We start from the raw sequence: 27,025 nt of genomic DNA, 5'->3' as shown, positions 1-27,025 counted from the left end.
GACAAAAGAAATTGAAAACAATAATACATTTCAAAGACGTGCCGAATATTATGCATGAGGCCGCTCAAAAACCTGCCGAATGTTAACCAAGAGAGCGCGGCGATAATACCATCCCCGTTTAATTTTCCAAGCCATTTGTAAAAGGTACGATATAATATTATATCTGTTGTTACAATATCAATATCATTAAAAATCAATCAGTAGTTTACGACAATAAAGAATACTTAATTGTTAGTACAGGTATATCAGACTGTAGAGAAATCCCACTAAGTGAATTTAGACTTACACATCAGATGTTAAAACATTAGTGGAAAGATAACTTTTTGTTTTTATTATGTAAATGAATTTATCTGCAAGATAATAAACTTTCATTCAAGATCCATATATGGATAAATAAATAGACAGATAATAAATAAATAAATAAATAAATAGCTATAATAGCTAAGCCTTCTTTGTGAACTTATGATTCAGAGTTCACCTATAAATAACTCTTTTACATTTTGCCGGATATATTTTATTAACAAAAGCAAGAAATGGCATCTTATTGATATTACATATGTGCGTAAAAATTATGTACCAACACTCCGCAAGCAATGATAATATATCTAGTTTATTTACTTAACATAACAATACAATATGTAAAACATCCACACATAAAAAGTATGCGGTTTTTTTTATCTTGCATAAACTGATTGTTTAGTTTTTAGGTCTTCGCGTTACCTATTGTTTGCAATGTATTAGGTACCGATACTTTTTATAATTTATAGCATTACCTTTATTAATTGAAGAATGAATTCAATGTAATTTGGCTACATTCGCACATTATATTTTGCAAGATTACCTATGTCCTGTGGTCTAGAAGTACCGGTAATATAATTTTCGATTCTCTAAAACTTAACAACACGTCTATACTGATTATCACATATTTATTTCACTTAAGAATTTGATTATAATAAGAACTTGTGTAATCAAGGTGCATATATTTATGTCTTGTGATCTAAGAGTAATGTATGTTAATATAATTTTAGATTCTCTGAAACCTAACAAATTGCTGATTATCGTAAAATTATACAATCTGCAGTATAATGTGTATTGTGTAGGCCTATTTATGGATGTATGAGTATGTTTTCTACAAATTGCTGCGTACGTATTTTATTTTCTTTAATGTTTTAACGCATATCAATGAAGCTTTGAATATGTTTATTTCGTCCTAATTTTACGTTAAACGTCGAGAATGGCCATAATCTGTCAATTTTAGATCATCACAGCGTTATTATGCGTCTGATCTCCAACAATATGGCGGCAAGCGCAGAGTTCAATTTGCCCCGGTTTCCTCGTTTCGCGCAACCGAGACTGTAGGGGCTTGATTTTTGGTTTACTCCGTTAGGGTTAAGTTTCGATTGAACGAGTTTAATAAAATCGGAACACATCTTACAGGAAGAGAGTCAAGGCAAGGATAGGGTCTACATGGAAATTAACTTTTACGCCTGCGGTTTTCAGCGGTAGGGTTCCTGATGTTGAGTAAATAGAATACGAGGAGACAGGATTGCCGGAAGGGATCACGATACATTTATTATGTTTTCGTAGAGTATTCAAATCATTTGAATACGATTACCGTATTCAAACTTCCATGAAAACGGGGATTCAAAATGACCTGAGTCTCAAGATCGATGCACCTAAAAGGTGAGATCGGGTCGTATTCAATACGGATTGAGTTCCATGAAAATGGGTATTGTATTCAAAACGATCTCAATACCAACGATTTATATTACTATAGTGACTACAACGCCTTCTGGTTGAAGACAATTGAACATTAGTCCGCCATGTTTTATTTGGTCAAAATAAAGGGGAGTGGCTCGAATGTTATAGAAAACGACAGTGATGAAGTTAGTATTACTGTAAATTGAGTTACATATTAAGCCTATGTTAACAAGTAGAAAGTAAAAACACACAAAACTAGACGTTTTACAACAGCTGTATGTTTTATTAGTTTCTTTAAATAAAGCCCAAATATTAAATGAATTGCTTCATAAAGAAAGAGCATCAGTCCATTTTAGCTAAGTTGTGGGAAATTAAGAAAAACTGTCCTGACTGATGCTCTTCCTTTACAAAACGCTCACATTCCGATCACAATATAACAATGAAGGAAACGTTGAAGTCCAGCGGCGGATTTTCAGGGGAGGCAAGGGAGGCCGAGCCTCCCCTAATATTTTACCAGAACACAATATGGCAGTAATAATTTCAGCTGAATTAAGATCACAGACAAGTTATAGCAAATGACGAACATTTTTCCTTTTATATTAATTTTACTATTCACTACGACTAAGATGTAAGTTACGTCAAGTCGACCACATTCAGTTGGTGATGCCCGCTCCCTATACTGTAGATAGTACAAATAATTCGTACTGAAAAATAACAGATAGCGCTGTAACCTGTATAGTCCAGAGTCCGTGGATATCCAGAGTACCGCAATCGTTTGAGCCGGCAAATGCCGACAAATCCGCCATTGTTAGTCCAGCGCGCTCTATGCAGTATACAGTTGCATAGGGAAATAATGTAATTGAAGTGCGAAAAAATGCAATGCTGCTGTGTTCAGAACTGTTCACAGAAAACTGAAAAAAGCGCACATTTGTTTTCACTGTGACAAGGTGAAAGAAATAAGGAAAAAGGAAAGAAGTGGTTATAAATATAAAAAGGAACGATCCGCTACCTAAGCGAACATGCCATTGTGAGATTAATGAATGACTGTATTTTGATATTTATTTTTTCAAAAATTGATCCCCAAAATATTTTTATAAAACTAATCTAGAATTTAAATTGTTTCAGCAATGATATTTCTACATAAAACAAATGAAAATCACGTACCAATTAGGATCAGTATCAAATTTTTACCATGTTCTCCCTTTCAAATCAAGCATTTCTGAATTTAATCCTATTTGCTATTTGCAAGAATGACATAATATATTTGTGAAGTTCTGAATTCATTCTTGAGACAAGATTGTATTGTTTGGCTCGATTGGAAAATGCAGAGACTGTAGAAACTAGAAACCCTATTAAGGTTAGACTGATGTGAAATTTCAATTTTCTAAACTATTCTAGATAGATCTCTGAAATTTTATACTTTTAATTTGTAATTTTAAATTGTGTAAATTTAGGTTTTCAAAAATTGCTACTATTATGGCCAGAATTTTTGTCTACATACTTGCCAGACCTTCAGAATTTAGTATACAATTTTCCTTTTATTTTACTAAAAAAATAATTAAAAATATTTAATGCACTAAAAGTGTAAAAACAGAAAAAAATTCAACTCGAGCGTAAAAAAAATAGTATTAAAAATACCTTTTTATTAATATTCTGGCTGATATGCATATATATTATCAGGCAGTACATCTCACTTGACGATATGTGTCCGAGGAAGAACAATTGTTTGTATGCATCTGAAGTCTGATTAGTGGAATATGTAGCTAAGCGGCGAAGTATGCATTGGAGGGAGAAAGGAACTGGCCACCCTACCCCATTATCTCCTGACCTAGTTGTCTCATGACTGTTGGTGGTACTTATGAGATTCAAACATGTCTTCGAACATTTGACTAAACAACAACAACAAAAAATATGAGTGTTAGGTATAATCCTGATAGTAAGTTTTGTTAAGAACATATTCAAAAACCTCTAATCATTATTCTAATACAGTAAACTCTATGTAAACTGTAAGAATTGTTTATGTACTTTCGCGAAATGACTTCCTAAGCTAAAACGACATAAAATAAATAAATTAAGGAAAAAACTCTACAAAAAATCATGCACGTAGTACAAAATCTGTAGAAAGAGTAGAATTTTAGCAAAATTTACAGTAAATTAAAGTGGAGAAAATTCACTTCAAAGTTTTGGACGATAATAATGAACCAGGTCTCTGTCTTTTTTATTTTCTAGGCATTTTGAAACTTATAGACCTAGCATATTATGTACAGAACTTACCCTTATATATGTATATATGTATATATATATATATATATATATATATATATATATATACTACCACGCTGTGCACACCTAACCTACACTAATAAATAACGGTAACTAAAATAACTATGTAAACTTATGAAAACACTATAATAGATAAATATTACTTACAAATTACTATATACTGTAGATACTATTATAACACTAATAATAAAACTGTTAGAAACTTGCATATATTTCTTGTATCACAAACAGAAACCAAGCATGGAAAACACGTTATGGCACCTAGCAACAAGCGGAATTTTCCTTTAGACAAGAGTTGTGCTCTCCTTTGTAACTGAATGTTTTTTAAAGGAGTCCACACCTGTGGAGTAACGGCCAGCGCGTCTGGCTGCGAAACCAGGTGGCCCGGGTTCGAATCCCGGTCGGGGCAAGTTACCTGGTTGAGGTTTCTTCCGGGGTTTTCCCTCAACCCAATACGAGCAAATGCTGGGTAACTTTCGATGCGGGACCCCGGACTCATTTCACCGGCATTATCACCTTCATATCATTCAGACGCTAAATAACCTAGATGATGTTGATACAGCGTCGTAAAATAACCCAATAAAATTTTTTTTTAAGGAAAGCACCCTCTTAAGTAGGCCTAACACCTGTTGGATTCCATGAAGAAATATTTCGAGAAGTTACACTTGCTCAATTGGAAATCTAACATTATAAATAATGTATAAAATAGAGCGTAATTTGCAAAATGGTAGCAGAATTCATAATGGAGAGCGTGGACGGAGCATTTAAATTAACAGTCAGAGCCCGCAGCCTTTTAAAAATGTGACCCTAAATAGCTGATAGACTGGTCGTATGATCATGAAAATTGGCCGAGGGCATCTTTAGACCAAAAATGAATTTTTAAAGGTAAAAACAAATAAACCATTTTTTGACCAAAATGACAAAACCTCACGTCAGTGTATCTTTGGGGACATTATACTGAAATTACTAACTTCCATATGTTTAAAGCTAAATTCACAAAATGTTTATCACTAGTATATCTGGTTAATAATAACACATGTAGAAAATTTTGTCTTTCTATAATAAGTGGTTTGCATTTTATTAATAACTTAATAGAATAATATTGTATTGTTTTATACAAAAAGACCCTTGCGTCACAATTTACATTATTTTTCATTGATATTCACTTATAAGATTCTTTATATACATTGGAACAAACATTACTATTGGAATTATCTGTACAGCGAAAGGGTAAATTACTAGGAATTTTTATAACTTAATTTTTTTATTTAATAAAAAATTCTAGCAATTTACTTATTAATTTTACAGCAAAACCTTATAGTAAGCTTTAATTCCATGTATGTAAGGAGCCTTATAAATGAAAATCACTTAAGAATAATGTCAATTGTAATGCAAGCGACTTTTTATATAAAGCGGTTCAATATTTTAATAAAATAATTAATAAATTGCGAACCACGTATCATAGGCGGATGCAATTTTGTACACTTATCACTAATAAGCAGATATACCAGTGATCAAAATTTGGTGAATCTAGCTTCGTAAGTATGGTAGTTATTGGTTTCACTGTTGTGAACTCTTAAAACTAATAAACTTCGAGAAATTTCAGTATAGTGTGCCCTTATATGCGGAAGCCGGAGAGTTTGCACGAGGAATGCAGTTGGAAATGTTTAGATTTATTGTTATTTTATTTGCAAAATTGTTGTTTTCATTTGTTACTTGTAATTTATTAAGTTCATGCTGCCGTAATACCTATAACTGTGATGTTTATGAAGGAGTATATTGAACACTTAAATGCGTATTTATGGTGTAATAATTATTAAATGAAGTTTTTATACATTAGTATGTTGACTGATAATAATGTTCTATAATGTGAGAAGCTCCTTTAGACGGTTTTGCCCTTCAAATTAAAAATATCTGAGTTTTACTTCAAATATTCCTATCCCTAGCGTGTTGAAAAGGAATAACAATGGCGGCCGATTCGGTGATTGCGCTACTCTGTATATCCACGGACTCTGTATAGTCGATATCTAGCAGCCTGCAGTGTCTATGCGAGAGCGGGAGAGAGGAGTCTGCTACATGACGCTACTCCCCGGTTACTATGACAACAGCAGTTCAACCAATAAGATAGCTGGTTAGAAGAGTGTTTAAACTTGATAGAACGCGCGAGGGGAGCCGATTAATTGGTGACGTCCTACCCACCGCTGACAACTGTACTGCTTATAGTCGCGGCTGGTTTCGGCTGTATTGGGAAGCTCTCTCTCGTTCTCTCTTTTTGGTTTTAGAAAATTGAGTCACGTGTTGTTAGTTTTCTCTTCCTGCGTAAAAGTTTTAATTTATGTTGTTAGATTTTCTCTTGTTTGCGGGCGTTCTTGTTATTTTATTCTTTTGTGTTACGACATGTATTTACTTATACAGTAGTCTATTTTAAATATATCGAGAATTTAGATACGAATGCAGATTTGTCTCAAGCTTCTTCTAGTAGCAGTTATTCAGTATGTTGTGACCTATTTGATCGGTTTGCGAAGAAAGAGAAACGTCCAGTTAATTTGCTGTAAAATTAGACTATGTAATAGTAATGAGCAAGCCCCGGATTCTTAAGTTCGAATCAATTTTGTTGCTATCTCGTTACTCTCGAAATATTGTTTTTCTTGTTCGTTTTATGTAGCAAAGAGTAACATTCTTAAATGTAATAGGACCTAAAAATACCTAATTCATAGGTTAGGACTTAAAGTGTCCCAAAGAGTGGCAATCTTTACCAAGCCTTTGTAATATATTAACAGCATGTTGTTTATTTTTATTTTTCTATCCCGTAAAATCATATAAATTCCTAAACATAAGATTTAAAATCCTAAAACATAAATTGAAAAGCTAATTTTAATTTCTTAAAATCTATAAATTCTGCGCTTGGTAATGAGGTACGTCACAGACCTTATAATTTTATATTCTCATCATTCACGTCTTGGCCTCCTCAACGTTCAAACCCACCGTCCGCTACTGCGTTGAACTGGCTTCCTTTCTTCATAAAGCGATGTGTTGAACATTCAAGATCGGAAATTCAATGTTAACTCAATTTCGAAAAAAAATGTGACTGATACCCTTTCTTTATGAAGCAATTCAAATGAGAAGTTATACTCACGTAACCAAATCATCTAAAGACGGATGAAGGTATTTTGGAGGTGGGGGGGAAACATAATTATTGGCTTCGTCACAAATTTAATTACCTTACATCTAATCTAACCTATAAAACCATGAAATTCAGTGCTCAAAGTGGTTTTAAGAGAGGCAACGGTATGAAACTACTGGGAATAAAATGTAGGAAAGGTAGTGGCGAAAATTAAAAAAAGAAAAAAAAATTCAATAGGTAATCATTTAGAAAAATTAACTTCAAAATTGAATATCATGCAGGGAGTTTTAGAAAACTGCAAATACTAAAACTACAAATAACCTCTTAGCACGTAAAATAATAATATTAAATAATGAGACTAATAGAAAGTTACTCATAGTTATAACTCACCACATTTATTGAAACGATAAGATACTTACGATTAACATTGTTATCAGAAACAACAGGAGCCACAGCTTGCCACACTTCTTTTCGCGTGATGGACACATTGTGTAGTTTAATATAATTTGAAACAAAATACAGTATATTGATCTCACACGTATCTCGCAACTAGGCTGAGGCTTTTGGAGAATACAACTGTTCTTACATTTGACGCAATAATGACAAATTGTGTGTGATGTAAGTGTTGAGTTTTCCTCTTTGTTAACAAAAAGAGCCCTACGCAGAAAATTCAAGTAGGCCCTATAAACACAATAAATACTAAACTCTTGATGGTACAAACTTATTATATATATATATATATATATATATATATATATATATATATATATATATATATATCGCGTATGCTCAGTTCGTATTATCTTATAATAATTCTGTTGAACAATGCAACCTGTATTGCGGGGGTTTAATCATGAATATTACGATTTACGGTAATTTTAATTTAAATCCAAGGGACTGAGACAGTTTTAGAATTTTTAAAGTCTTAACCAATACATCTTTATTTATTTATAAATCAGTTTTTTTACAAAAACAATGGCAAAATGTTTAAATTAAATATTAATATATCCAAAAATATAATAATAATAATAATAATAATAATAATAATAATAATAATAATAATAATAATAATAATTTATTTCATTTTACCTGGCAGAGTTAAGACCATTGTTGCCAACATGTCGCCCTACAATCTCGCTAACTTTTCAGCAAAAAGTAGCAAAATCTCTCCAAAGTTTGTTTAAAAAATCCTCAGAAATGTCGCTAAAAATTAATAATAAATATCACTAAAAAAAAAATAAGAATACACTGCACTTGTTTCAATCATTGATACTACATTTTCTGGCAAGTTGTAACACTTGTTAAATATATATTAAATATATTAAAATTAGCAAAAACTACAATCTCATTTGCTTCACACGAACTGTCGGCACGAAATTCCAAAACTCAATTGCCTCGGGTCGGTTCGGAGTGGAAAATCTCCGCGTTACGAGGAAAAACCAAGATTACATCCGCTGCAGCTTGCGACTCGTCACGTGTCAATCAAAGTTGCCACGTTTATGGGTGTTGGAACAGTAGCACTGAGAGAGAGACCTAACCCGTGAGAATAATTGAATCAGCATCTTTCACCCCTGATCACAAATATATGAGATCAGAGCTTTCACGTATGAATCATTAGACTACTCAACATGCACCCATGCCTCTTCTAAAACTAAGAAGTGCATTACTTCAGTTGAATTTTTTAACTTAAAAGAAAGAAAAAAGTGGAAAAAATATAAAAATCCGCAGAAAAGTCGCTAATCGTATGTTACAAAATTTGTCGCCGAGACTGATTCAAAATTCCCTAGATTTAGCGACTTATCGCTGAATATGGCAACACTGGTTAAGGCCTTCTCTTCCACTGACTCAAGTCTATAAATAATGCATAAGTAATAATAATAATAATAATAATAATAATAATAATAATAATAATAATAATAATAATAATATAATAGAAGTGTTGTGAAATACAAGGTTGGGCAGATAAAACCGGCCCGTGTTATGACATTGATAGGTACTAATGATTTGAAACAAACTTCAAATGGAATGAAAATAAAATGCATTTACCTTCATAATAAATGTTGGAAGTGCCCTCCATCTGCATCTAGACACTTCTGTGCAGTTTTAACAGGTTAATGAAAACACGTGTCAATTCCTCATGGGTGATAAATTCATTAATTCGCGCTGTAAGTTGAGGAGTCCGGACAGAAGGAGTTCTGTTCCTTGTTACATTCCATTCCTGTTCCATTTTTTATGGATCCAGTCGTACGCCATTTTCGCACCAAATCTTGAATGCTGCTTTTCGCTGGTACTGAGCGAAGCGGATATTTGTTTTTGAATAATTGTTGTGTTTCCTTAATAGAGCTGGTCTGTACGTACGCCTCCAAAATGAATATTCGCTCTGGTATTGAATAAGTCATGCTTATTTAAAAAACAACTCTTTACATGTGTTTAGAACGTCTGACTTTAAAAACAACTGTTTACATGTGCTTAGAACGTCTGACTTTTAAACAGTAACCAGAAGAGGTTATAAGCAACAATAGCGCAACAATGACACAAAACACGCGGAAGATACAGTATAGCCAACATAATTACATTTTCAAGAAAAAAGGAAGAAAAGAAAACAATACCCTACATAATTTATTTTCCAAATCATATGACATGAGATGGGGCCGGTTTTATCTGCCCAACCCTGCACTATTATTGAAACTATATCATAAAAGAGTACGGAATGAAGTATTCGTTGAAAACTACGGGACATCTTATTATTCAAAGTTACCCGTTGTTTCCGTTAGCAAGGTATTGTAATCAATTCACTTCTGCCCGATTCGCACATATAAATTTACTCAGATTGCTGTCTACTGTCCGTCCAAGTAGTTATGTCGCAGGGTCGTAGAAAGGGGTGAAATCACGTGACAGTTGTACTTAACGAGGCCCTTTTATTTAAATTATTTTAAACAATTATATAACATTACGTAGACGTCCAATTCCTGACAGCAAAATGTTTTCAGAAAAGAGCTGATAACCCAGCCACTAGTCTTTACAGAGGGGCCAGCAGAAACGCGTGGAGGAAATCGGGAAGTGATGAAACCAAACGGTCACAGTACCTGTGCGAAAATATGATTCAATAATGAATTCACTTTATTCTCTGGAAAATACGATCATATTTCTGGTACGTACTGTACTCACTCACTCAATATTGTATACTGTGACCGTAAGACGTCTTTGACTGCAAATGCGGCCTTGGATGCAAGTTCACCAGTAGAAGGGGTAGAAGTGAAATACATTCAAAAACTCAGACACATGAAATTTTAAGTAAAAATGAAATGACTGAAGACCTACTTCCGAAATAGCAACTGAGGAATTTTCAGAGGAAATGCGTAAATACTTAAAAACTGATTTTTCAGAAAACATTTGTAAATATTGTAAGAAAATTTATAATGCAGATTTTCAGTTTTCTGTTTATAAAAATAACTTGTTTCTATTTTGAAATTCCAAGACATTTTCCTGCCATTGAATTTGACATTTTTGAAGGATTTTGCAATGTTATAATGTAATAAGGTCACTGAATGCTCAGAGATATGAGTATTCAAAACAAATTTGGTTACCATTTTTAGTAAAGATGTCCCAGAAACTGTTCCCAACATTAACATGTTGATTTCTTGTATTTCAAGCACTCCAGTCTCAAATGTCTTTCTGTAGAAAGAGTTTTTCAATAATTGTAAATAAGAATTTTATTGTTGGAAGGCATTATAACATTATAAAACATTAAAATAACTGTTATCTACAATGCAGGTTGTCATGAAACTCACAAACTTATTAAGATAGTGAGAAAATGTTAAATAAGACAAAGAAATATGATACAAATATAATTGCTCTTCAGGGATGTCGAATTACTAAATTATCAGTACAGTTGTATTGATTGCTGTATTATATAAATTGTATAAATAAGGTTTACATATTATTGTATTCACTTCAGTAAAACTTTCCATGTTTATAATTTTATTTACTGGTATAATACCTTCAGCAGACTTCGATGGAATAAAGCCGGTGTATCATATTGACATTTGAAAAAAAATGGAAAATCTAAGCGAGCATTAATTTATGAAAATAACACAGAAATATAACAATTTCTCCTGCCATATTTTATCAGCTGCGACAAGCTTCCATGTACCCAAAACAATGATAAATATTTTGCTTTCCCTGCGACCAACACATACAGTATAGTTTATGGTTTTACTTGTATATTACTTTCTAATTTGGTACAACTAGAACTGGTAGGGCCTACTCATTATGATAGACACATTATTCTTCCTCTGCTTTGCTGACAACAGCAAGGTAGCAGAAAGCACCGCATCGTGGTACTGGCTGCGAGGCTAGGAAGGCACCACCATCGGGCGAATGCTGGTAAATAAACGGACGCTCTTTCTTTCCTGTATCCACTTCATCCATCCATTCAGTTGGAGATGGTACTGCCCCACTCGCATCTTTCTCTCCTCTTTTGGACTCGCTTCCACTTCCGTGGTCATGTTGCTGTTGGACGAAATTTGTACTGGGTCAGGAAGTGGAAATCATGTAATACCGGTACACTAGAATACTGAAATGTCTCTGATACCTGTAATTCGGATTTAGCGTGATTATATAATAATAATAATAATAATAATAATAATAATAATAATAATAATAATAATAATAATAATAATAATAATAATAATAAGTGGGAGTAAAATAACCAGGAAAATTATCAGGATGAATAGTTCATGTTGCATATAACAAAAATGTCTAGAATCATATTGGTGTAAAGTTTGTAAATTTCGCAGAAATTTTTTTTTTTTCAAAATCTTTAACACCCTCTGTTTCGATAACTATTGCGAGTGCGAACGTAATTTATGTCTATGTTGATAGAGAATCTAATAAAGAATTATTTTTTCCTTTGGCGTATTTCAATAGAGTGCACGGTTTTCGAGTAAATTTAATTTAAACGTAAGGATAATTTAAACATTTTAAAATTCGAAGAGGTTGCAATATTGTAACCTGAGGAGGTGCTTAATGGAGGTCATTCACTTGGCAGACAAACCTGAGTTTGTTTCATTGTTGTATCAGTGCGTACTTTGGAGAGCCGGTGAATGGTTGTTTAGTGCTGACCTGAGGGGATGGTTGTGGTAGGGGTCGTTCACTTGACAGACAAACCTAAGTTAAAAAGTTCAAAAGACTTATAAAGTGCTCGTACAACTGTAGCATATCTCCGTCAATTTTATGTATTTTATCGATTTTATGAACACTGTAACAAACATTTGACCAAAAATGTGCATTTTATCATTAAACCGAGTTCGTTTCCTTGTTGTATCGGTTCCTACTTCGGAGAGCCAGTGAGTTTTTGTTTAGTGCTTGTATGTATCACGTAAGCCACGATTTCTAAACAGCGAATATCTTGACATGATATTAATTTACGGCGAAACACGATGTAGTTCTCGTACTGCTCAAGTGATTTATGGAGAGCGATATCCTGAGAGAAATATTCCAAATCCAGAGACATTTATTGCAGTCTGTCAGCGGGTCCGTGATACCGGAAGCGTTGATGCAGGTTATCATAACTGTGGGCGACAACGCCCTAACGAAATATTGAACAAAGAGGAGGATATCTTAAATTTGTGGAAGAAAACCCTGGACGTAGCAGTCGCGATATTGCTCGAGAAGTTGGGACATCCCATTGGACTGTACTTAGAACATTTAAAGAACTGATTTAGAGTTTATAAAGAGTGCGTCAGAAAGAACGGATGGATTTCAAACTATCGATACGCAACGAGGAGAGAGATATAGTGAGGGGGACCACGACTGTTGGGTCAGCCAGAGAATGCAGTTTCAGTTGAGAACATGGTGTTGGTCTGGTGTACAACGTGCTTTCATCGTAGAGACATTTTTGAAAAATGAAGAGTCTGTGATCGCCACTCAGGACTCATTTCGACATCGGATGTCACGCTAGGATTCCAACTCGGAATACAATTTTGCGGTGGGAGGCTTCATTTCGTATCACAGGTTCAACATTAAAGAAGAAATCACCTGGACGAAATTCTATTGCACTGAGATTGTCCGAGGCTACGGTAAGATCTCACGCCCTGCGACTTCTTTCTTTGGGACCATTTGAAGGCGTAAGTTTGTAAACATCGATCACATACACTGGACGAACTGAAGACAGCGATTCGTGAAGAAATCGTGGCAATTGCACCAGCTATGACTGTGAAAGTGATGGCGAACATCAGAAAACGCCTCGATGCCTGTATTGAAAGCCAAGGACATCATATGGATAATGTTGTTTTACATAAATAAACTGCATGTATTGGTGAATATGTTGATAACAATAAATTTTTGATTTGACGAATCTTTACAATTTTCTTGCCATGTGAAATCCATCCGTTCTTTCTGACGCACCCTGTACCATGTCCAGCGCATACAGTGTTTACCTCTAAATGACTATCAACCAAGAGTGGTGTTTTCCGAATGGCTACTCGATCAATGTACCCAGAATCCAGATGTTGTAGCAAATATCCTGGTGACGGACGAGGCCACTTTTACACGCGGCGGCATCACAAATTTTAACAACACTCACACGTGGGCTGTAGAATACCCTCACACTATCCAACAGCAGAATTTCCAGCACAGGTTTTCTATCAATATCTGGGCCGGTATTATAGATGATTCCCTTATTGATCTTTCCGTGCTTACACCTCGCTTGACAGCTAGAATGCATAAACAGTTTTTGAGGAATGATTTACCTAAATTGTTGAGGACGTTCCTTTGAAGAAGAGAAGGAAGATGTGGTTCCTCTATGGTGGTGTATCACCCCATATCTCTCGTACAGTGCGTCGGCACTTAACAAGGAAATTCCCGAATCGGAGCGGCCGTTTTATTTTAGTGCTGTGATATGGCCGGCCAGGACCCCAGACTTGAAACCTCTGGATTTTTATTTGTCTGGCGACAGGAAGAGCAGAGTTTACAAGGGTGAAATTAATACGGAAAACGAACTTCACGATCGTATTTTTCAGGCAGCTAGGGAAATCAGAAACGACAAAGGGATCATCGCAAAGACACAACAAAATTGGTTGAGAAGGTGTCAAGCATATGTAGAAGCGAATGAGGCCATTGAACATTACCTCTGAAATGTTCGTGTAATGCTTCAGGATAGTTTACCAATGTTGTTATTGTGGTTTGATGTCTAATAATATTGTTTTTAAGTACCGGTATCATTCAATTATGAATAACTTTAAAAGAGGTAATGGAAATAAACTAGTAAGTACATGATGTTTTGTTTACATTCAAGTTCAAAGACAGATGAGTCATTGTAAGCCCAAGAGGTTATGTCTGGCGGGTAACCTATATATATATATGTAATGGTTTATTTATATTGAAGTTCATTCACTGCCACGAGAGATTACGCGATGTTGCCTCTCTGATGAACTTTTAAACTTTTTTTTTTCTAAAAATGTGTCCCCTTTTTATTCAGTATGCTCCATTGCAGTAATGCAATACTACACACATTTGTTGCTACACTATTTTTACATTCTGTCTGAACTTAAAACAAAAACTAATATTAAACTATTTACAATATTTACAAGGATGTAAAGTCAGCAGACTGAATAGAGTTTATGAATTATTTAAAATTATTAATACTAATACTATTTTAACTGGAGTAGTATTTTCACTATTTACAATATAATACACTGCCGTGAAATCTATTGACTTAATAAAGGTCGTGAATTGCTTATAATTATTTTAACATATCTAACTACTACTACTACTACTGAATACTAATACTAATTTTAAGTAGAGTAGTATTTTCACTATTTACAATATTTACAGTGATGTGAAATCTATTGATTGAACAAAATTTCTGAATTCCTTATAGTGTTATAGTGTTTTAAACTTAATTATCTAATTAACCGTGCATTTCACAACAAAATAAAATTTAGCTTTTTTATAGTTGTTGGGTGCTCTTAACATTCCTTGTATATGCCTGATTATTTTACGTCCACTTTGTAGGCCTATGTGTATGTCATTAAAATGACTCAATTTATTTCTGTTATTTCAAAATTTTCTCTGATATTTTCTATGCAAATGGCTTATTTTAAATTGTTATTTATACTTAGTCATAACTCCAAATTAAATAAGTAACAAAGTTAATTGCAAGATGTACAGTATATGAAGACTTGGACTATAATCATGTAACATCATTAAAGTGGTAGGCCCTAGCTATGCGTCAATATTTTATCTGTCATCATAATCTAATATAAGATAACATGATTACATATCAGACAAAATAATTCAACAATTGATTTTAACAATTGTCTCATTATGAAAATATATTGTCACAATATTTCCAATTTATACATTGAAATATCATGTACCGTAAATTTCAATTAGCATGCTTGTAAGTAATTTTATTGTTATGCATCTGTTCATTAATAACATAGAATTCATAGTCGTAATTTTCAATTATTTTAAATATTTCAGAAAAGATGAAATTTATAGTTTATTATAATTCTAAAACTAAACAAGATAACCTAGACAAGAACATTCTTATTGTTAGTTCAATATGAAAAATCAGCTTCCATAAAATAAAACGAAGATCTAATCACAGTTGTCTCTCATTCTTGTAGCAAGATAATGAGTCAAGTAATATCAAATTGCTACATTTTTACCATGGGCGGCTCGTCCATAAGAGCTGCGGAGCTGCAGTACTCCCTGCTTTGACAGGAAAATAAAAATAATATTTATTTTAATTTGTAGAAGAATTGTTACAGCTTTTATTGGTAAATTGCTTTATATTTCATCTGGCCGGGAATATGTACTATTATCTTATGCATAATCTTTTTGCGCGTCGACTGTATTGGAATTGGCACTGCATTCAAAGTCGTCCTGGGACCTGCAGAGTGGTCAGCTCATAGAGAGTGTGTCTTGCATGGTCATGGGGTAGAGAGGTGAAGGGAAGCAGAGGAAAACTGCCGCTGTTTAAAACCCATATCTCGCTGCAGTGGCTTGCAGAGCCAGGCCACAAGGGATCTTTCCTCTCCTCCCACACCGCTATTGTAATGCTGCGTCAAATGGATTCTCTATTCCCATGAAACTTAATGACAAAATTTTTATTTTCTTTTCACATACTTATTGTTGAAGAATCTTATCGAGTTAATATACCGTAAACTGAACTAATCTATTGACAACTTAAACAATTTTTTCGCAATTGGCTACAGCATTTAATTTAGAAAGGAGCTAAATTACTGTTCAAAGTCACCTCAGCGTTCAAAGTCACCCCACTTTACGGTAACGAAATTAATATTCTCTTTTGCCTTATTATTACGTATATATACAGCCTCCAGCAGAACCTAATATTTTCCTTAACTCAAAATGATTGCACGAGTAGAATCCTTTTGATATAGCACATAAAATACGAAAGAGACTTCTTTTCCAGTTTTAGAAAATTGTTCACCATTAGTATATTGAGTGTTGCTTTGGTGTGACGTCTTAATACCGTAACTTAACCAGTGCAAATTTGCAAGCATGAGTGTGTGTGAATTACAAAATATTAATTTTATTTTTCTCAACTTTCCCTTGCGGAGAATATTGATGTAATGAAGTGAAATTAAAGGGTCGTCCGTTACCCGACTTAAATCTTACTTAAGCTTCATCCAGCCGAAATAGTGCATATATGTAAGGAAGTATAACAATGAAATTTATGCTAAGCATTTGTGGTTACGTGGATGTGAACAAAAAAATCTGTATTTTGTTTTCCTTCCTCCTCTTCGGTGGTGATGCTGCATGGACTAAGAGTGGTGTGACAGATTTAGGACATTTGCCCATAAAAAGCAAAATGCACGAATCTTCGCAGTCTCACCTGAAAAATGTTGTTTCATTGGCTATGTTACGCAACTCATACTGCTGTGCAATTAAGTGAAACGAACAGAACAAACATTCTCAAACATAATCAAGAAGTGAGAAAAAATCGTGAAATTATTTAAAAAAATTGATTGTATCAAATTTTGCGGCCAATATGAACTTCCCCTTAGGGAACATGATGAAAAAACGATTCGAAGAACCCTGATGTGTTTCGTGGGTTGCTACAGTCCGTGAGTAATCTAAACGAGCCTCTCAAAAATCATTTGGAACATGTCACTGTTTAAGGTTATTCTAAGACAATTCAGAATGAACTGGTAGATTGTAAGTTGAGTGTCTGCCGATCTGAAATTTAGACTGAAATCGATGGTATTAGTTTTTCTTAGGGATTAGCAAATGGTCCCACAGACATCTCCCAACTAAGTCAGGAAGTTTTGGTTTTCCGATATGTAGTATATTTATTTTTGTCCTATACTTATTAGTAATGGTATCAAGAAGTAAAATTTGTATGTACCGAAATCTACTGCAGCTCTCCCAATCCACAAGTTCACGAGCCGCCACTGATTTTTACGTAGTCAATGAAGTAACTATTAAATTTGAGATAGCAATTTTCCTTATTTACCAATGTAGAACTGTAACATGTAAATTAAAATAATATAGTCGTAATATTACAGGAATAGGTAATAATTACTAATAAATTATTGTGGGATATGAAATACATAACGTATGTATAAATAGAAAACCAGTTCTCATCATACTTACGTCGTTCATAATAAAGAAACGGCATCATCTGTAAAGCGGCAAGGAAGTATTTTACTGTTTAAAACATAATTATATAGTGTTACTATTATAGCCCAACTAGTTTGTAATATTGCAGTAATTCATAACAAAGGAAATTTTAATTTTAAATTATATTTCATGTTCTCTTTCTTCCCTCAGAAATATTTCTAGTCAACCGCTTCCCGTAAAAACTGGGTTATAAGTTATAACTAATTGAATAATTTTATTGTACAGACAGATAATGAGTATTTTGAATAAAATTTCACCTTAATCAAAAACACAAATAAATTATTCAAACCATTTGAAGAACTGACCATGTACCGAGAATTAAAAATGAATGGAAAGTTCAACTTTTGTACTTAGACCAAATTACTTTTGCTCATTTCCTGACTCTTTCTTGATGGACCAACGAACAGGAATAGGTAGGCAGTTGTGGTATTTTAACGACATTAGGATGCGTAAGTTTGAGAGCTCTCTCGACATAAGGCCAGAACTCTTTTGTAATATATTTGTAATGAAATATAATGTAATTGTATGTATGTATGTATGTATGTATGTATGTATTTTGCTTGGTTATTTAACGACGCTGTATCAACTACGAGGTTATTTAGCGTCGATGGAATTGATGATAGCGAGATGAGACCGAGGATTCGCCATAGATTACCTGACATTGGCCTTATAGTTGGGGAAAACCTCGGAAAAACCCAACCAGATAATCAGCCCAAGCGGGAATTGAACCCGCGCCCGAGCGCAACTCCGGATCAGCAGGCAAGCGCCTTAGCCGCCTTAGCTACGTCGGTGGCTGTATGTATGTATAAATGTATGTATGTATGTATGTATGTATGTATGTATGTATGTATGTATGTATGTACAGTATGTATGTATGTACAGTATGTATGTATGTATTCATTAAAATGCGTTCAGCCGTTTTCCGGTAATTTCCATTACCAGTTCCAATAAATTATATATATATATATATATATATATAGATGATGATGATTATTATTAGGCCTATTATTATTATTACTATTATTATTATTAAATTTATCATTATTATTATCATTATTATTATTATTATTAAATGTATTATTATTATTATTATTATTATTATTATTATTATTATTATTATTCCAAAGTCATTGTTTTATTACATCCAATGAAGAAAGAAAAATATACAAATTTATGCAGTATATAATATTGTGTTACAACATAAGTTTCGTATACAATAACAACAGTGTAACCCTTGCATTCCCTAAAGATGGAGTCGATACATAGTTCCAAAATATTTAATGGTGAAACCTCCCAAAAATCCAGATCCACTGCGAAAATCTTAGCATACATTGTTACAGAAGAAAGCTCCATCTAAATGCTAACTTGGAAAAATGTGATCTCCACTGATACAAACAGAAAATAGCTAACTCGAAGAGTGAAGAGTAACTGAAAGTTTCCTACATGTAGGCCTACTGTGTCATTTGAAAATAAAAAAAAGTCACGAAATATTAATTATCCAGAGCAGTTGGCGAGTTTCATACCTGAACTGCATCTCCATATGAATCAGTAGTGCAAATAAATCAAAACGTAGCGATACTTGTCCATCTTCTACAATAGCGTAAGCCAGCCGCGGCGAAAATGTGACTCACGAGCACATTGTGGCTCGAAATGATAGATGTGCATTTCTCTTACTTCCTACCTTTCCCAACCCCCACCCTCTGACTCACTGGAGTCAAACTCCGTTCCATTTGTATTTGTCTCTGACATGTGAGTGGCGTATCGTCGCAATGTCTCTCTCGAAACCATGTACAGTACCTCTACAAAAACGAAAGTTTCAAGTAGGATGAGAGGATGCATTTTTTTGCTGCCAATATGATGTTTGATGAGAATACGAGTATTAAATGTACGATTTGTTTACAATTATTACCAGGAAAACGTTTGTATAACATAAAAGGCATTATACTACATGTCACTCATGAAACATTAAAAGGTGAAGTGTTATTATTATTATTATTATTATTATTATTATTATTATAATTATTATTATTATTAGCCTATCCGAAGCTTCGTTCTTTCGCTTACTCTGTTGAAGCCATGTTCGCTACAACTTACGTTTGTGAAAAATTATTTTCAACAATGAAAATAGTAGAAACCAAATTTAGATCACGACTGACAGACAAACACATTCGTAATAAACTACGACTGGCAGTAAGTGACATAATTTCTGATTTTGAAACTCTGTCGCAGAGACATTCTGAAGACAATTAATTTTAGATTGTGGTAATGTGTTCTATGTTTTCTTATTCATTTCTTTCTTCGTTACACGTACTAAACATTAGTTTGTAATCTTATACTGTATAAAATTATATTTAAGTGACTGACGTAAGGAAAATGAAAATCCGTTAATAAGTCAGACAGTTTCTTCACTTCTTCGGGTGTCCGCCTTCCTCCATAGGTGCTATGCACGTTGCAGGTTGTTGTTGTTGTTGTTATCTAATGCCGGGCTTTGGCAACGAAGCCATTAGCGTTAATTAGCATAAGTGTAACCGTTTTTTTGTGGGCACCAATTTTTTGTTTATAATGGTGGTTACATCACCCACTCACGTAAACCCCCAGTATGACTGGAGGGCCACACCTGTCGTTGGTTAATGGGTCCATCGGACCTGGCCGGGAGGAGTTTTAGAGTCCACCGACCTTTCTCACAAGCACCACTTGTGGAACATTTCTACGCCGTGGCAGGCCAGCGTAAGAGATGAAATAGCATTTCCTCTATTTCTGATGTGGTTATGCCGCCAATATTTGGTCCCCAGAGCCTCATCTGTAAAAGCAGGTTGCACCACGAGCAGGTTGAGGTTGGGTTTTGGATAGGAGAGGTTATGGAATGCACTTCACTATCCCTTGCAACCTGCACGTTGCAGGTTACACAGTGGCTCGGCGCAAGTTCACATTTCCGCCACGGCTGGCGTAAGCAAATAACTCTACTTGTATAGTAAGGCAGATTCTGCGTTGATAGTTGATTTCTTACCACGACGTTACAAATATTCGGAAGGGGTCCGATTGGTGGAGATTCGGTGAAGGGAGGCTTCAGCTCACCTTTCTGCACATTTAGCACAAGATAATACATGAAGTCGTTTCGTAGTCGCATTTCATCGATGCTTCTATTGCATGCGGCGAGCTTCCGCATCCAGCTGATGACACGAGGCCTGTCTGAAATGAAGCATTGAATTTAATAATAATTAAGAATCAGCTTTCACTTCCAGTTTACGACATGAAAGTCTGTCTCATTGTTTTTCAGGGAAGGTTCTCAAATTTTAGATTGCATTCTCTGGATGCAGTTGATGATATCAGAAGCTTATCAGTTTCCATTAGAGAACCCTGTGCGATAATAGTACATTATGCAACGAGCCTATAATGAAGGTAATTAAGAAGTGAGTATGGATATTTATGAAACGAGCGCAAGCGAGTTTCATAATTTTCATACGAGCTTCTTAATTACCATTATAGGTGAGTTTCATACGACTTTTTATGCTCGACCATATTTCTAACTTGATATTATTAATTTTATTGTATCTGACCAGGAGCAATGTCCCGTATGTTGTGAGATGTGCGCAGACGCGAAAGTATTGATTTTTTCCGAGGAACAGATGTCCACATTGACCTTGCTAGGCCATAAGAACCTACAGAGATAACATTGAAATAAAATTAGACATTGAAAAACGAGATGACAAATATTGTATTTATTTGAATATTATTTACAATTAATGCTAATTATTATAGTAACAGAACATAACCTTCTGCGACAGTATTGGATTTCCAGCCTCCGTGACTTTTCGCTAATTCTCTTTCGATTGCATATCCGAGAATAATCGATACTTGCGGTTTTATAACGGTACAAAGCTGACTCGTTATTGGCTGAACACCTATAAGCTAAGTTGTCATTGGCTGAAAACACCTGAACTTTAATGAGTAGGTGTACTTTAATGACGTGCATTAAAGGTCTGCTACCAGGTGTATAATTAATACATTTCGGCATGGTCGAGCATAATAGTACATTATGCAACGAGCTTATAATGATAGTAATTAAGAAGCGAGTATGGATGTTTATGAAACGAGCGCAAGCGAGTTTCATAATTTTCTAACTTGAAATTACAGTATTCAGATGTATACATTTTATTTATATCTACAAGATCGGAAGTGACCTTGTTCTAGGTCGTGAATTGTGAGATGTGCGCAGACGCGAAAGTATTGATTTTTTCCGAGGAACAATAATGTCATTGACCTTGTGTAATCCGTTAAACTTGGTATAACTTTGATTATTGAATTCGACATTGAAAAACGAGATGACAAATTGAATTTATTTGAATATTATTTACAATTAACGCTAATTATTATAGTAACAGAACATAACCTTCTGCGACAGTATTGGATTTCCAGCCTCCGTGACTTTTCGCTAGTAATGCTCTTTCGATTGCATATCCGAGAATAATCGATACTTGCGGTTTTATAACGGTACAAAGCTGACTCGTTATTGGCTGAACACCTGTAATCTGAGTTGTCATTGGCTGAAAACACCTGAACTTTAAGGAGTAGGTGTACTTTAATGACATGCATTAAAGGACTGCTACCAGGTGTATAATTACTACATTTCCGCATGGTCGAGCATAAAAATAATTATGACGTTATTGCACGGCTAGGAAGACGCAAAGTTCATAACAAGCATTTTAAGTCGGTTATTTAACGATGCTTTGTCAACTACTAGGTTATTTAGCGTCGATGGCATTGGTGACAGCGAGAGATATTTGGAGACCGAGGATTCGCCGGAAATTATGTGACTTTCACCTTACAGTTGAGAAAAACCTCGGAAATACCAACCAGGTAATGACCCCATGCTTGAAACGAATTCACGCCCAGCGCAGCTGCAAATCAGCAGGAAACGCGCTATTGTCTGAGCTGTGCAGTTCAGAAGCTGTGTGTGAAGAACTATATTAATTATAGTGCCATTAAAGAAATATCTAGTCCTACTAGAAGCTATTCAAAGGAAAAATGCTTTCGTAAATATCACAAGAGTTATTTGGAACTTGGATTTACTTGATGTGGCAATGAGAGTGAACCAAAACCTCGGTGCGTTGTTTGTTACGAAGTGCTTTCAAACGAGTGTATGGAACCCGCGAAATTGAAACGACACTTGGACGTAAGTGTAAAAAGTAAACTTGTCGAATTTTAAAATAGGCGGAGTCTAAAATTTTTTATATCGTCATCTGGAAAAACAAATAAAAAATTAATGCAGAAACATGCCCGATTTTCAACAAGTAAAGATGCGATTTGGCACGTTTTATTATTGGTGTAGGCCTACGACCTATAGTACGTGCCCATTTCAATGTGCAGACTGGGTGTCGGCAAAACTATGAAGAAAGTCATCAATACATGAAAAGGTTCGGTACTTTGGTCCTCTGTTATGAATTCGGGTGCTCCCTGGCTGGGTTTCAGGCTCGGAACCAGATATGCAGGGAAAAGCTGGCGAGAAACGCCACGTTCATAGTGCTTTAAATCCCTCATTTGTTGCTGAGATTAGAGCGGGAAATGGGTAGACGGGTAGGGTAAGAAATTTCATAAAATATTAGTACTGGGACAAAAAGTGAAAGGCGATTGCCATGTGTAATTTCCAAAGTCTGAAATTTTCAGCTATAGTGTATTACGGAATTCGTTTGAATTTTATTTTTTTTTCTGTCTTTTTTGAAGGACCACAAGGACAGAACTCGAGGACTACAGATGGTCCGCGGACCATAGTTCGAGAAACGCTGGTTTAGGTAATACGTTTTTGTAATAGTAATTCTATAAGTAATGTTCTTTTCAAACTACTGGAGCTATTCAGGGATGCAATTATAATACAGTGGAAGGAACATAAACACTCAGAGAAAAATCAATCTCACACCACCGTCCGGTCTTCCATCACCGAATGTACAAGGGATCGGACGTCAGTTTATTTTTTTAGGAGACATTCAGTCACTGATAAACTATAGCCAGTTGCACCTATATGATTTATAATGATATAATTATAAATATTCTAATTAGGTATATATTACATATATTCAATTTTACTTTCATAATAATTAATAATTTATTTATTTAATCTGGCAGAGCTAAGGCCAGTAGGCTTTCTCTTCCGCCCAGCCAGACTCTAATTCTAATTGAATACAATAAATTGATTACATAGTTATTACATATCTAGACCATAAAACAACATGAAAGTAAATAATGAAAGTTGGATAAGTAATGTTAGTGTGACAATAATAAACATTGGTAAGAAACAGTAAAAGTAATAATAATAATAATAATAATAATAATAATAATAATGTATATAAATAAGTTATATGCGTTTCCTTAATAACAGAGCTATTAACCTGTTTTTGATATGTAAAAATAACACATCTCTTGACAACTTACCATTTTTTCGAAGGTTTTCCATCATAGTCCTTATTAGGAACATGTTATAGTTGCAGTCGTAATTTAAATCTTCAGCTATATCGTAATTCAGCTGTTGGGCCATTGTGAATTTTGTATATTTGTGTAACCTATGAACAATTAAACATATTTTTATATAAAATCACAAGATTTTGTCAGCTATTATACGAAGTGTGAATGAATAGATTGTTACGATTATGTTATGTGCCAAAATAAACAAAAATTGATTTAAAAATCTATAAAGTAGGCCTATTTTATTTCAAGCAAGTAAAGCAACTTACCCAATCTATGTAGCAATAATTAGTGTAATAACATCTTAATCAATAATTTAGAATCAATAAACTTTAATAGAGTAGTAATCAGACGTGAATCAGACAATTGCGAGGTAGGTTACATAATTTCCACAATATTGTTACGTATTACACGTTTTATAACTATAGTTCTGATTAAAGTAGGCAATGATTCAATTTACAATTATAGCGTAAAGACGTAATCATTCTTCTTCTTTTTCTTCTTCTTCTTAATTTAATTTTTACTTTCAGGCAGAGTCGTCTTCTTTGTACCAGTTCAATGTGTATCACCTGACCATTTCCAAGAAGCATAGATTTTATATATCGCGTTGGAAAAAACAATTTATATGTCAGTTGGATACAGCAGCGGAGCGTGAACGTTGTAAAAGTGTTAGCACTCGAATTATTTCTGGCTTATACCACAGTTTAGTTACCAAACTAGACTCTAGTATATACAATCACGAACCTCAGTACGTAGGGAATATGCATCCATAGATAGTTGCTAACCACTAGGATCGCTACTATCGCCTCATCAAAGACAATGCGAAATAGTACCGGCACAGTCTATTGTTCCTAGCACCCTCAAAACTCAAGCTTCGTGAATGTATATACTAGACTGTGCTTATACCAAGACTAACGTTATCAGTATCAGAATAATTGTTTTAGTGAATCTTACGTTAATTGTGATATCAGCCAAGTTTATTACTGTAAAGGTAAGCGTTCACTACAGCGTATCGCCACAGTCTAATATATTATATATTGGACTGTGGTATCGCACTCATCGGACGAATCGCACGCAACGGATATTTTAAGTGCAGTGCGTTCACTGTAACGGCTCCACCTCATCGGATTCCCCTATCAGCTGTTTAATACATGACGTCGTACGATATTGACATTACTGAAAACAAAGGAGTTGAGGTTAGGTCTATTAATTACGTCTGTTAGCGAATAAGAATTTGTAATTGCTTCATGCGTCTTAATTGAAGAGGAAGAAACGAAAGAAATATTGGTTACATAATATATTTGCAAGAAACGACTTGATTACTGTAATGGGAACGCCTCAAATTACATAATTCTTCGCAATTTTCTACACGCGAAATAAGTTTTCCGTCTGCCATTTTGGCGCGACACTGAACATGGCACAACATAATAGTAACAGTTGAGCAATTAAAATTGATTTATTAAAGAAGGCCATGATCGCACGCATCGGAAAAGTTGCTCATCCGAGAAACGCGGACGGATTTGCCGAGAGCCTATGCATGCAATATGATGTAGTGAACGCGGTTACATAACAATTACAGCAAAGATAGTCTTTTTCAGATCCGTGCGATTCGTCCGATGAGTGCGATACGATGTAGTGAACGCTTACCTTTACTTTTCTGCTACAAGGAGTGAGACAGGGTTGTAGTTTATCTCCCTATTATTTATAATATACATGAATCACATTATTAAGGAATGGAGATTGAAACCACATGGAAGTATACCGATAAGTCGTTTGTCCCAAATAGATACTTTATTATTTGCTGATGATATTGTGTTTATGGCAACTTCAGAAGATAATTTACAACGTTTGGTTTACAACTTTAATCAAATGGCAGAAAGTTTCAATATGGAAATCTCAACTGACAAATCTAAGGAAAGGAAAGGAACCAGTCCGTAGCAAAATTTGCATCAATAATAAGATCATCGAACAAGTTAAAATTTTAGTTATCTCGGTTACCAGATTTCATATGAAGAAGAAAAAGATTTGAATGAGAAAATTATTAAATTCAACAGGGTAATGGGGATAATTAATCAGATATTCAAACCAACCTTAGTACAAAAACACACGCGCACCAGAATTTATAAAACATTTGCCAGACCTATACTCTGTTTTGGTAGTGAAGCTTGGACGATTCGTAATATTGATTCACAAAGATTAACGGCGGCAGAAATGAGATTTATGCGTCGTACAGAGGGATACACGAGAATGGATCACATTAGAAATTTTGACATTATGAAAGAACTGTAGATTGAACCGATTACGGAATACCTACAGAAATACAGACAAAACTGGAGATCACATATCATCAGAATGCCTCGTTCTAGAATTCCACGCCAAATTTTAAATTACCATCCTGTGGGCAAGAGATCCTTTGGCAGACCGTTCAAACGCTGGCAAGAGACCGTAACGGGCCACTAGGCCCAATACATGCAAGGATGATGATGATGATTATTATTATTATTATTACTATTATTATGGGCGAATCCAGAAATGCATATAGAGTGTTAGTTGGGAGGCCAGAGGGGAAAAGACCTTTGGGAAGGCCGAGACGTAGATGGGTAGATAATATTAAAATGGATTTGAGGGAGGTGGGATATGATGATAGAGACTGGATTAATCTTGCTCAGGATAGGGACCAATGGCGGGCTTATGTGAGGGCGGCAATGAACCTCCGGGTTCCTTAAAAGCCAGTAAATAACTATTATTATTATTATTATTATTATTATTATTATTATTACTACTACTATTAGTATTATTACTACTATT

At 34.5% G+C, this 27,025-nt stretch overlaps 1 protein-coding gene across 3 annotated transcripts in view; it reads right to left on the bottom strand.

Annotated features, from left to right (window-relative positions):
- Positions 1-10,413: 10,413 nt before the first annotated feature.
- The window catches only part of LOC138710417 (uncharacterized), a 57,199-nt gene continuing 40,587 nt past the window's right edge, over positions 10,414-27,025 (bottom strand). Inside the window, exons 1-5 of one of the 3 annotated variants that reach the window (XM_069841303.1) lie at positions 24,487-25,887; positions 24,188-24,315; positions 21,319-21,420; positions 20,769-20,950; positions 10,414-11,620 (exon numbers count right to left, since the gene is read on the bottom strand). In XM_069841303.1, coding sequence (XP_069697404.1) covers positions 11,393-11,620; positions 20,769-20,950; positions 21,319-21,420; positions 24,188-24,290 — 615 coding nt within the window. In that variant the 5' untranslated portion in view covers positions 24,291-24,315; positions 24,487-25,887 and the 3' untranslated portion in view covers positions 10,414-11,392. Of the gene's footprint in view, positions 11,621-20,768; positions 20,951-21,318; positions 21,421-24,187; positions 24,316-24,486; positions 25,888-27,025 lie in introns of those variants that run through there. The other 2 variants (XM_069841302.1, XM_069841304.1) reach the window with 2 other exon arrangements.

The sequence above is a fragment of the Periplaneta americana genome, chromosome 12 (genome assembly GCF_040183065.1).
Source record: "Periplaneta americana isolate PAMFEO1 chromosome 12, P.americana_PAMFEO1_priV1, whole genome shotgun sequence".
NCBI classification, from domain to species: domain Eukaryota; kingdom Metazoa; phylum Arthropoda; class Insecta; order Blattodea; family Blattidae; genus Periplaneta; species Periplaneta americana.
Note: the sequence above shows the minus strand (reverse complement) of the source record. Positions and strands in the feature narration are given on the sequence as shown.